General features: G+C 32.6%; 1 protein-coding gene across 3 annotated transcripts in view; it reads left to right on the forward strand.

Moving 5' to 3' along the window:
• Positions 1–12,949, forward strand: part of NEDD1 (NEDD1 gamma-tubulin ring complex targeting factor) — a 43,295-nt gene that overhangs the window by 8,957 nt on the left and 21,389 nt on the right. For all 3 annotated transcript variants that reach the window (XM_016159401.2, XM_016159399.2, XM_016159400.2), the window contains exon 5: positions 2,958–3,098. In XM_016159401.2, coding sequence (XP_016014887.2) covers positions 2,958–3,098 — 141 coding nt within the window. The remainder of the gene's footprint in view (positions 1–2,957; positions 3,099–12,949) is intronic.

The raw sequence follows: 12,949 nt of genomic DNA on the forward strand, positions 1-12,949 counted from the left end.
ATAAAAATAAGATGCTTCAGTATTAAGTGAGATTTGTTAGGGAAAATAAAGATGCCGTTTAGCCAGAAACATATTTTTTTGTCTACTTTTTCCTCCATGTATGTCATTAATGCATATTATTGGTGTTTACAACTTTTTTTTTCCCATTTAGTTCTACTTTTGTTTTAGTGAACCACCTCACATTTTCTGAAATACGGTTTATTGTCAGCAGAGATGTTTTTTTTCAAGGCACTGTGAAAAAATGAGAGTGGTTTTAGGAAGATAGTACTCTATCTGATAGAGTTGGGGATTTGGCTTCTTAGTTGTCTAGTATATTTGTGTATGCATTTTCATCTTCGTAATGAAATAATTTTTAAAATAATTTACTGTTTATAATTAGTGTTTCTTTAAATAGTTAGCTTTTTGTAGTTTGAGAAAATAAAAATACCACACAGAACCCTCTGGGTTATGAAGGTTTTTTTTGTTTGTGTGTGTGTGTGTTTTTTTTTAATGGTGCTTTTCACTGTTGTGTTCTTTTGATATTTGGAAGTCCACATTTATTTTTAATTTTTATGTGACTTTTAAAGAAGTTTTAACATGGAAAATTTTTAACATTTATCTGTTTGTACACATACATATATATACACACATGTATTCATCATATCTGACTTCAGTGATGATCAGCTCATAGACGGTATGTTTTATCTATACCCTCGTCTACTCTCTAATCCTCATACCCTCAGATTATTTTGAAGCAAATACCAGATATCGTTATCATCTTGTTATATACCTTAATGTCATTGAGTTAATTCTTATTAGGGAAATGATACTTAGAAGAATGGTTTTCTCTTAGCTAAATTGAAATATAATCCTGTAATTGTTTAAAATATTACCTATGAAAGTTCATTATTTTATGTATTAGCTAAACTTTGAAGAGGCTTAAGAAAAATTGAAAAATTGCCAATAATGAAAATCATTAATTTTTATTGAGTTCTTTGATATGCTAGTCACTGTGCTTGACATGTGTTTATCTTTTTATCTCAGCTCCATGAAGCAGGTACTACTATTCTTATGTACAGGTGGAGAAACTCAGGCTTATAAATGTTAAAGGACTTTTTCAGTAGTCAAACAACTAGTAATGACAGAGATGAGAAGCAAACTCAGATATTATTCATTGTTTAATCTTTTAAATTATTCAGCAATTGACTAAAAGTTATTTAGAGGGCTATACTTACTATGAACAGGGAACATTGTACAAAACTGAGAAGAGTTTAGAAGTCTATGACCTGTTTTGTCACATATTGTCACACAATTTAGGAGCATCACTTACCCCTGCCCCCCATCCATCTTTACTGCATGGCAAAAATTCTACTAATTTCTCTATCCTCAGCTCTCAAATTATTCTCAGTAGTTTTTTCTCTTATTGTTTGAAACTTTTTGAATACTTTATCCTTTCATTCATTAAATTGATAAGTACTGGACTGACTAATTGTAATAGTGGGAAATCTAATCTTTTACCTTTGTATCCCTTCTCTGCAGTGTTCTTTCTGGTAACAGCACAATTTTTGGCACTTGGTAGGTGCTTAGTAAATGTTCACTGAGTGATATATTTTCCACAGTTGAAAAAACATACCTGCTTCTTTACAGAGTCATAGAAATTGTAGTGAACCTCATGTTCTTAATTTCCCAAGTGAAAACAATGCACTAAATGTCTACTCTTTCTTTTTTTCTTCTCATTAGACATTTTTTATTCAGGGTAGCAGTTGTTTCTTTGATTTAGCAAAGGAATAAAATATAAAGACACCTCCAAACATGCTTGAAGGACCATGTGGAAAAGTCGTAATATAAGTGGAATTTTATAGTTACTATTCTTGATATTACATTAATCTAATTATTAGATACAAAGGTTAATTTATATTAAGACATGACACTAGACTGTTAAAAACTATACCCCTGATTCTGATCACTTGTCTATGTTCCTACTAGATAGCCCTAATTTGATGTTGGAAAGCATAGTCCTTGTAAACTCAGTTTGTTTGAAAACAGTTTTATTTCCTCAAAGCGAATTCCCCTTTGGATGTAGGAGACAGCCTAGGAGAAGGGGGCAAACACGCTTTGGAGTTCGATTTGGCATTGAATCCTGGCACTGCAACTTAGCCGTTATGTGGGCTTGTACGGCTTTCTTAACCTTTCTGTGTCTCATTTAGTTAACTCATCTATAATATGGAAAAATAACCTTGCCTTCAGGATTGTTCTAAGGATTAATAATAATAATATATGAAGCTCCCAGAATTAGTAGGTTATTCAGTAAATAGAAGCAGCTGCTATCATCTCTCATATCTTGCTCTAAGCATATCTTGCTCATTCTGGCTTCGGGGCTTTTGTTTTTTGCTCTGCTTTGTAGTGTCCGATGTCTTTCCCCTTCTCCTAACTTATCTCGTATTCTTTCTTTAAGGTTAAACTCAAGCTTTATGTCTTCCATAAAGCTTCCTCTGTAAACTCAGTTCACAAGGATGCCTCTTTCTCTTTCCTCTTGACACTTTGCCTCTACCAGTCATTTTGCATTCATTCTGCTGTTTTCGTGTTAACTTAAATGTCCCGTCTTCTCAATTGAGCAGTAATACTCTCAAGGGTAGGGACTCTCATAATAATCAACTTGCAATAAATGTAACTTGTCAGTGGAAGTGAATTCTTTAATGCCATAAAGAAATTACCTTTCCTTTCTGTCTCTTGTTTCTGAGTGCCTGATCATTATTATAGTTGTGAAAAATAGATCTCAGTTCCCTGAGAAGACTTGGTGTTGATCAGATTGTTTCCTACTTATTTGAGTTTTTAAATGTTGTTTGAGGAAAATGTTAAAGCAAATATTAGGTTGACAAATAGATAATATTTATAAAACATTAAATTTAGAAAAATGTGAGAATGTGCTGTTAGAAGGTTATATGGCACCGTGCTTACTTTCATTTTTTTTCTTTCAGGATCATAAAGATGAAGTAACTTGTGTAACATATAATTGGAATGATTGCTATATTGCTTCTGGATCTCTCAGTGGTGAAATTATTTTGCACAGTGTAACCACTAATTTATCAAGTACTCCTTTTGGTCATGGTAGTAACCAGGTACAGTATGGGTTTTTTCAAAATAAAGTTGATAAGATAGATTTTGAATTGTCTTAGATAAGGAATTTTAAGCTTTTAAAATTAAGTATTTTAAATTTGCATTTAGTTTACTTGAAAACACAGCTAGCTACTTTTTAATGGTCGTGTTTTAAAATGTTCAAGTAACAAGCTAATTTATGCTAGATTATAGTGCTTACTTGAGTTCATTTAGGCCATTGAGTAGTCACATGCTCCTAGAATATAGCTATATATAACAAAACACATATAGTGTTAATAGGTTAAGCCCAGAACATGGATATTAATCTTTTTGTGATATTGTAGTTATAGGAATGTTGCATAGCTCAGACTGTGTCAGATATATTCATAAATAGGCCAGTGGACATAGAGTGGTTGAGCGTGTTTAGGTGCAGAGTAAATTGAGTTTTGTTTTTTTTTAAGTATGTGATAGTTAATGTATCATGCTTATTCATGTATTTTAGGTTAATACAGGAATATTTAGGGAAACTTTTTATAAAGGGAAATTAGTCACATTTTTTCTTTATAAAAATTAGTTTATAAAATTCCTAAAAGAATAAATTTAGTTTCTCAAGAAATGTAATTCTTGGCTAACTTTCTATGAAATTCTCCACAGAATTTTCCAGTGAGGTATCTTACTTTAATCCTTACTTTTTATTGTAATCATTTTGGCCATAATTACTATTAGATAAAAGATGGGAACTCCTCACTTTTGAAAAGCACTTTTTAAAATTATTATTTGAATAGTATATATATAATGTTCAAGGAAAATATAATGGATATTACAAATACATAGAAAAGTCTTCAAGTTTCATATATATTAGGAATAAAAGAGATATACATATAAATGATAATATAGGTGATCGATATAAAACAATGTTACGGTGATTCAGAACAGTGAGAGAAAACTGGGAACAAAATAAAGAAAATTGAAAGGAGGATTTCAACTTGGTCTAAGGCTTGACTTTTTGTTCTGTTTTTGCTGCAATATAAACTGGCCTCTTTGCCAGTTACTTGATTCTAACTAGTATTAGGGTTAACTCTTTACATTTCCACACTGTAGTTGGGACCATATCTTCTTTTCTTTGTCTTTAACCATTGTCCAGATTTGTGCCTTACATGGAAAAAGATCCTCCGTTAATGTGAATGGATGAATATATTTAGAGATAACAAAGATTTTAATAGGCTGATATAGAACTTTGGGAGAGGGATGTTTTATATGGAAGAAATCACAAGAACAAAAATAAGGAACGGAAGATGCATAGGTTTTATTAGAGCCAATGTGAGAAAAGATTGGAAAGATATGCATGAACATAATGTCGATATGGGACTTTGAATGCCAGACCAAAGATTTGGCTTTCATTTTGGTAGGCATTTCAGGAACTAATCAAAGTTTTTGTGTAGTTGAATGTCAGAATGATAGAATCCTTGAACTGGAAAAAAACCTTTAGAGATAATCTCACTTTCTGCATTGTGGATGAGGATAACTGATTTGCCACCGAGAATGTATTAATATTGTTATACATGTAGGAAGCAATATTTTGTTTTTGCGATTCTTTTTGGTTATTTGTATTTTGATAATGGAGACATAAAGCCTAAGCCCTTAGATGTTGGAATCATTGTAAAAACTCTTACTTGCTATGTAAGGAAATAGACTATTTTCTAATTTTATTTCTTTTTTCCTTTTTTTTTTTGTATATTAGAGACATGACAAATTTAGATTTGTAAATTTCTGGCTGACTTTTCAGTAACACTAAAAGTAGGTCAGAAACTACCATGTGTATTCTTATGTTTCAGTTTTTATTATATCTTGCTGAAGAGTTTTCTTATTAAAACCAGGCATGAAGGAATAATCCTGAAAACATTTGTTTTAGTTATTGCTCTTGGCCTTATTATGTGTAAAATGTTTAAATTTTTAAAATTGACATATAGCTTACACATGATAAAGTACATATAAAGTGTAGAGCTGGATGAATTTTTATATATACATACATATACCTGTGTAACTACTACCAAACTCAAGATAGAGAACATTTCCAGCACGCTGGAAGACTCCCTCTTAACCCTTTCCAGTCACTACTACCTCATATTTCCTAAGAGAGTTTATGTGTCTGGTTTCTTTTAGTCTTCATTATGTTTGCTCTGTTGCATGGAATAGTAGTTCATACTGCTTTGCTACTGCCTAGTGTTCCAGTATATGGATGTGACACTATCCATCCTATCGGTCATGGACGTGAGTTGTTTCTAGTTTTTAGCTGTTATGATAAAGCAAATATTTTTATACAAGTATTTTTGTCAACGGATGTTTTTATCTTCAGTCAGGGAATCACTAGATCTTAGGGTAACAAATTTTACTTTTTAGAAAATTGCACAAAAGTTTTCTAAAGAGCTTGTGCCATTTTATATTCCATTTGCTCCACTAATACCAAGTATTGTCTATCTTATTCATTTCGGCCACTTTGATGGTTATATAGAGGTGCTCATTATAGTTTTAACTTGCATTTCTCTGTGTTGAATTACTTGAGTGCATTTTCATACACCTTCTTTTGTGAAGTGACCAAGTTTTTTCCTCTTTTTTTGTATTGAGTTATTTGTCTTATATAGTCCAGATGGAGTCATTTTTTTGGATATGCATATTGCATATGCTTTTTAGCCTACAGCTTGCCTTTTTACTCTCTTAATGCCTTTTTTTTTTAATGAACAGAAGTCCTTAAATTTAATGAAATCTAGTCTAGCATATCATTTTTTTTTAAAAAAAAAATGCTGTTTTTTTGTGTGTCCTCTTAAAGAATCTCGCTTTCCCCAAGATCTTAAAAATAGTGTTCTTAGTTTTCTTTTAGATAAAGCTTTGTTGTTTTACCTGTCTCATTTATATCTATTATGATTCATTTCAAATTAATTCTTGTGTATGGTATGAGATAGTATTCAACTTTCCATACTGGTGTATAATTAGGCCAGCATTATATGTTGCAAATACCATACTATTGCCAATGAGGTGTAGGTGGTGGGAAGGTTTGGTGAGCATTCCAGATAGAGATTATCACTTTCCTAGAATCCTTACTACCATTTAGGTACTGTGATCGTTGCTTTATATTACATTTTGTTGTTTAATCTTTGCTTGTGAGGTGCATGTTATTCTCATTTTACAAGTGAGAAAAGAGATTCCAAGACTTTGAGGTCCTAAGACTCTTACCTGTTTTGAATAGCTGTAGCATTGTTTCTTTTGGAATCTTTCTAGCTCAGGAGCAGATGAATGTAAAAGGATTTGAGGCTCCTAAGCTTCCGGAAATTTTGCAGTATTCTCTTGTCACTTTGTGCACGAATCCAAAATTCTTATCTCATCTTCATGTTAAAATTTTTTCTTTTAAAATTCTAGGTGATAGATAGGTTGCTGCATGGTTGATTTTCAAAGGATTTTCATTGATTAATGAAAAATTAATAGCATAGTAAAACTGAAATTATCTCTACTTTAGGAAAGTAGTAATGGTCAAAGCTTATCTCTGTGCAAGGTCAGAGAAACCAGAACCTGAGATTTTCATGTGCCTGCTGCCTCCTGCTAGGGCAGTTGGCATCTCTATAGGATCTTTTGGTATAGTTTTACATTGCCAGTCAGTCCTGCATTTATTTGTTAAGCTAGCTGTGTGAACCTGGCCTATTTACTTAACTCTCAAGCTTCCTTTTCCTTATCTGCTAAGTGGGAATGAGAATATACTTTCAACTGTTTTTTTGGGTTTTTGTTGTTGTTGTTGTTTTTAAGGACCAGACGAGATGCTGAATACGTTGTTCAGCATAGTTCCTTTTTTTAAATGAACAGAAGTCCTTAAATTTAATGAATATTTGGTAAGAGAACAATGAACTTTATTGTGAACTTCAAATGAATAAATATATTAATTCATTAAAAAAGCTGTTGTGTTTACTTCCCCTAACTGGTTTGAACATCTTTAGGTTTGCATACCCTCTGAACCCCTGGAGTGGGGTATCAAATTTCATGTTTTGGACCAACTTAGAATAAGGAGAGCATTAAAGAAGGTGAAGGAATTGAACTGGAGTGTGTTAATTTTTTCCCTTTTCCTGGAACAAATGTTTATGTATTTTTTGTACCGTATTATTTTATTTTCCTTAGTACTATTAAAACAGTGCACAGGCTAAGAAATAGCAGTTGGGCCCTGTGTGCGCAAGTATGCAGTCTCAGTTTTCTCAGTGAAGAAAGTCATAGTTTTCATGATTCTTCATGCTTCAGTTTCCCCTTTTCTGGCAATGTGATTGAAATCTTTGGAGTGTTTTTTTTTTTAATTAGTTTTTTCCCTACAAATGATTTTGCTATAGCTTATTTTATCTATTGTTGACCAAACCATACAATTGCTAATTGAGTATTCATTAAAATTTTTTAAAAGATTTCTCAAAATTTATTTAATATTTCAAATGTATTAAAAATTCATTCCTTAAATTTAAACAGTTCATAAAAATTTCAAGTCTGTCAAAAAATTGACTCAGTTTAATTCAAATATACTGTTACTCAGCCCAGTTTCTGAGTTGATCAGTTTTATTGTAGATAGCTTCTGAATGATTGAGAAAAGTAGTAGATAGGGCATATCTAATGATTAAATTAAAGATTTTCTGTTTTTGTTTCTATGAACGATCAAGAATTTGAAATCTTTAAAACTATCAAATTGATTTCATAGTAAAAATAATAAAACCAGGGAGTCCCACTGAATATGCATTATACTGAATTTCATATCAGAAATGAGATTGCCTGAATATATTTAGAATCTTACTTTGAAGTGTATGAGCTGAATTGAAGCTATTAGTTTTATGTGGATCACAGTGGTTTTCTGCAGGGGAAAAAGAGCCTTCCTGCTTCTGCAGAACTGCCAGGGCTGACAGACTTCTTAGATTATAATTGCATGTCACTATTTGGCAAGTTCAGCAGCTTAGGCTCACAAATAGGTTAACCTGTGTTGGGCTTCTCAAACTGCAGTCTTTTTCAAAGCAGTTGAAAACGTGGGTGTATTTTACTGATTCCTTACATTTAAAATGATCTTTCTGTGAGATTTTAAATATAATGTATTTCAGTATATGTTAAATAAGCTTATTGTCTTCAGTGAAATTTTTGATATTTTAGGTATAGATTTTATAAGTATTAATAAGCCTGTTTGAGCACAGAGATCTGGTAAATGCTAATAATTATTAATTACAATAAGAAAAGAATTATTTTGTCAAGAATGAGTTAATTCTGATTTGGTTAACTTGGTTATGTTTGTACCTGAATTTTGGCACTCAAAAAGTTTATCTGACTACAAAGCTTTATTTCTAGAGTAGTGGTCTCCTTTATGTTATAGAGAAGCATTAATATACTATGTGTACGTAATAGTATGGCCTTGATTCTCTTGATATATTTCCTTAGTACTTGTGTATATTTTTCTAGCTTATGTATTATGTTCTTAAGCAGTTTTATAGTTGACATGTCGGCATAAAATAAACTTCTGTATCTTTACATATTACTTCTTAAAGGCTATTTTTTCCCTCTGTTTTTCTCTCACTTTTTCTTTAATGGGATGTTATTTGAAGAAAGTTTTCTTGTAGTATTTCTATGTATAGCTGTCTTCCTTTCCTGTGGTTGTAGTCATGTTGTTGGTCCAGTCTTGTTTTGTGTTCTACCCCAGATATTCTCATACCACTTAGTTTTCTTAATGGCTGCATAATATTCCATTGTTCAAATGCCACCATTTCCTTAAACATTTCTGAATTTAGGCATTTTCTAAATTTTTATAATTGCAGTGAGCACTACATGTTAATGTTGTTTGCATATGCATATATCTTCTGATTTTGACATTTACTTTGCGATTACAAATTTTCTTTCAATGTAACTAACTCAGTCACAGGCTCACATTTTCTTTCCTTGAGGAGCTTAAGTGTGTTACTCTTTTTGGTCTCAAGTGTCTGATGATAATTTCAGTGTTTTTTTCCTTACAAGTCACTTGTTCTTTTTCCTTAGATGACCAAAGGATTTTTTTTTTCTTTAAAGTCCAGTAATTTTACTGGACTATGTCTTGGTGTTGGCCATTCTATATTACTATTCATAGGTACATGGTGTGCTCATTTAATATGTAGTTCAAAATTTTTCTTGTTTCAGGAGTTTTCTTGAATTATAGTTTTTAGTATTTCTTCTTTATCTTTGTTTTTTCTTTGTTGAATCTTCTTTAGTAATTCCTTTCTCTCATAATTTTTAACTGTTTCCTTATTTTTGGTTTTTAATAATTCTTTTTACCTATCTTTAAGATAATTATCTGTTGTTTTTTTATTCATCCTTGTATTTCTTTTAAATTAGCCTTCATTTTTGAAGAGATTTTTAAAATTTCTAATTTTCCAAGTTCTGACATCTCACTTATGAGCTTTCTAATTCTAATTTATGTTTTTTTTTTTTTTTTTTTTTTTTTTTTTAGTGTCTTGCATCATTTTATTGTCTTTTTGGTCATCTGTTGAGAATGGTTCTCTTCTTGTTCTCTTTGTTCTCATAATAACTTTGTATGGGATTTATCTGTGAAGTTAGTTTCCCTGAACATCTAGACAGAGATGGAGTCCAAGGTATCTAATTTCACAGAGCTTCCTCTTGTTTTCAGGTAGCTTTTTTGTTTGTTTGTTTGTTTATTTAACAGCAACTTGTTTTCTGAGGTTGCCTGGCTCTGTTCCACTCCCCTACATGTATATGAACTTTGGCTTTCCTTCAGCTGTTGACTCCATCCTTTTCAGGTTTACTTCCACTCCCAGTAGTGTCTCCTTAGTGTGGTGCCCTGACCTGGGGAGGCACCTTGGCTGGTAACTTTGGGAGTTCATTGGAGCTAAAAGGCTTTAGCCCCTCTGACTTCCCTGCAAACCTCTAATACAGACCCACTAATGCAGTGGGTATTCCTGGTTTCAGCTAATATTGTCCAATCGGTTACTGTATTTTGCTATGACTACCTATATAGGGCTATGTAGGGCTTTTCCTGATCTCAGATTTGTCTCAGACTCCCTGTTATTTTCCTCTGCTTCCTCCTGCACAGGCACTAATACTGAGAAGGACTTGTGATTGTTAATTGATTGGCCTAATATTTTGGGGCTCATGGGGATACCTGATTATCTACTTTTGTTGTAAATGTCGTTTATGGGATTTTAGTTTCGCTGTTTGGTTTGCTATCTGTAAATCACACACAGACACACACTTATACTCACCGTGCTGGCAATCCCAAGACCAGGTTTGATGATTCACAAGGAAGACTAATAGGACTCAGCATATATTCATACACATGGCTCTGATTTATTACAGCGAAAGGGTACAAAGCAAAATCAAAGGGAAAAAGCGCATGGCGTGAAATCCTGCGGAAACCCAGTGAGAGCTTCCAAGAGCCCTCTCTAAAGGGGAGAGAATGTACTTAATTTCCCCTGCATCAAATTGTGACAGCACGTATGAAGAGTTGTCTACCAGGGCCATTCATTAGATAGACATCGCCCCGGGTTTTTATGGGAGGCTGATTACCTAGGCACCGTCTGCCTAGCATGTACCCAAATTCCAAGCTTCCAGAAGGAAAGCAGGTGTTGACCTATGGTTCAGCCAATAAACCATATGTTTGCACAAAAAGTTTAGAAACAGCAAGCAATCGTATCAGTCAGTGAGCCGCTCTTTATCAGTTAGGGTAGTGGGGACCTTCTCAAAAGTTCCCAGACATCAGACAAGGGCCAACTTTGAAAGCAGGACTTTCTAAGGATACGCAGTCTCAGGTCTGCATAAGTCTTTTTTTTTGCACACATAAACACACACATACATACACATAAAAGGGGGAATTCAAGGAGATTCATAAACTCTGTCATCACCATAACCACTATCTTCTTAGAGTCCTTTAATTAAAAGAATTTTAAGTAACACAGAAATGCATTTAGATTTCCAGTTTTGAGAAGGTTAGTGTTGCAATAGTGTGAAGGATGGATAATAAGCTGTTGAGAATGGAAGTAGACATTAGCTTCCATGATAGTTGATTCGCGTTTGAAATAAGACACTGGGAATCAAGAAACAAGAGGGATGGACTTGAAGGAACACTGTATATTAGTGTGTTTGTATATGTATGTATGTATATGCGCATACACATGTAGTGTCTAGTATATATATTCGAGACTATAAAGCTATAAGAATATATGAATGTACATTCTTATCTCTGCAAAGGGAAGATTTTTTATTTAAGCATGGGAACAAAATCATAAGTCATCGGGGGCAAGTTTGATTAAGTATATAAAAATTTAAAATCCGACAAAAAATAAGACTTGAAAAAATCAACAAAATTGAAGGGAAAATATTTGTACCTATGACAGCATTAATGTCTTCATTAAGTCAGTTCCAAATTAGTATGTAAAAAATCTTAATAATCCAATAGAAAATAAACAAAATAGATTAATGGATAATTAACATTAATGGGTAATTCACAAAAGAAGGAAAACAAATGGTCACTTAGCATTTTTCAACCAAGACCTTTTAAAGCGTGTACAACAGTGAAATAACAAATTCTTCCATAAATTAGCAGTTTTTAAAAATGATGGTAATCATAGTACTTGGAAATTGGAAATAACCTAAATGTCCAACATTAGATTATTTAGATAAATTGATTTTCATACATTTGTATATTATCCAGTTTATCCAGCTATTAAAGTCATGAAGTAGAAAATATTAATGAAATGGCTAACTTTATAATAATTATTATCTCAAATTTTCTGTTAATGCTTTACTAAATACACACAAACATACATACACACAGAAAAAAACTTAAAAGAATATCTTCCAAAATGTTAACCAGTTTTTCTCTAGGTGGTGGGATTATGGATAGTTACCCACCTCACTCCGCCCCCCCCCCCCCCGCCACTCTTCTAAATGTTTATAGCAGGGTGAGCAAACTTATGACCCATAGGCTGGCTGTTATTTTTGTAAGGAAAAGTTTATTGAAACACAACCTTGCTCATTTATTTATGTATAGTTCATAACTGTTTTTGCAGTACAGCACTGTAAAATATTTACTATCTTTTCCTTTAAGAAAATGTTTGCCATCCCTGATCTAGAGTGAGTGATGTATTTTTTATATTTAGAAACAACCTCCCTCCTCCGCAAGCACACACATTTTTACATAATAATAATGTATTTTAAGAAAAAATAGATTGCTGTGTATAATGCTAGGGTTTTTCATAGCTTCTTGGCAATATGTTTTTTTCTTATAAATAGCTTTAATCTGGAACAAGATAGGGACTTAAGTGCTGCTGATACTGAAATGAATTAATACTTATTTTAAAAGAATGTAGTAGATTAGTACTTTGTTTATCCAGGAACATTGAATATTTTCTTAATGTTATTTTAAAGAGACGACGATTTAATAGATGTAGAAAGTTCAGAAATGAATGTTATCAAGAGATAAAGGGGAGGCATTTACAGAAATCAGTCTGGCTACCTAAGGGTCTTTTCAAAAAATATGTGTAAAAAATGATTGAATAGGTACATAACAATAGTGAATATGGGAATTGTGAACCTGTGAGAATAGTAGTGGTAGGTACTGTGTATATATGTACCACATCTTTATCCAGTCATCTGTCAAAGGACACTTTGGTTGTTTTCATGTCTTGGCCACTGTGAATAATGCTGCAGTGAGCATAGGGGTACACATATCTTTATGAATAAATGTCTTCAAATTTTTTGGGTGGATACCCAGAAGAGGGATTGCTGGGTCATGTGATAATTCTATTCTTAATTTTTTGAGGAATATCCATCCTGTTTTCCATAGTGGTTGTACCAATTTACATTCTCACCAGCAGTGTATGAGGCT

Source organism: Rousettus aegyptiacus, unplaced genomic scaffold (genome assembly GCF_014176215.1).
Source record: "Rousettus aegyptiacus isolate mRouAeg1 unplaced genomic scaffold, mRouAeg1.p scaffold_m13_p_2, whole genome shotgun sequence".
NCBI classification, from domain to species: Eukaryota; Metazoa; Chordata; class Mammalia; order Chiroptera; family Pteropodidae; genus Rousettus; species Rousettus aegyptiacus.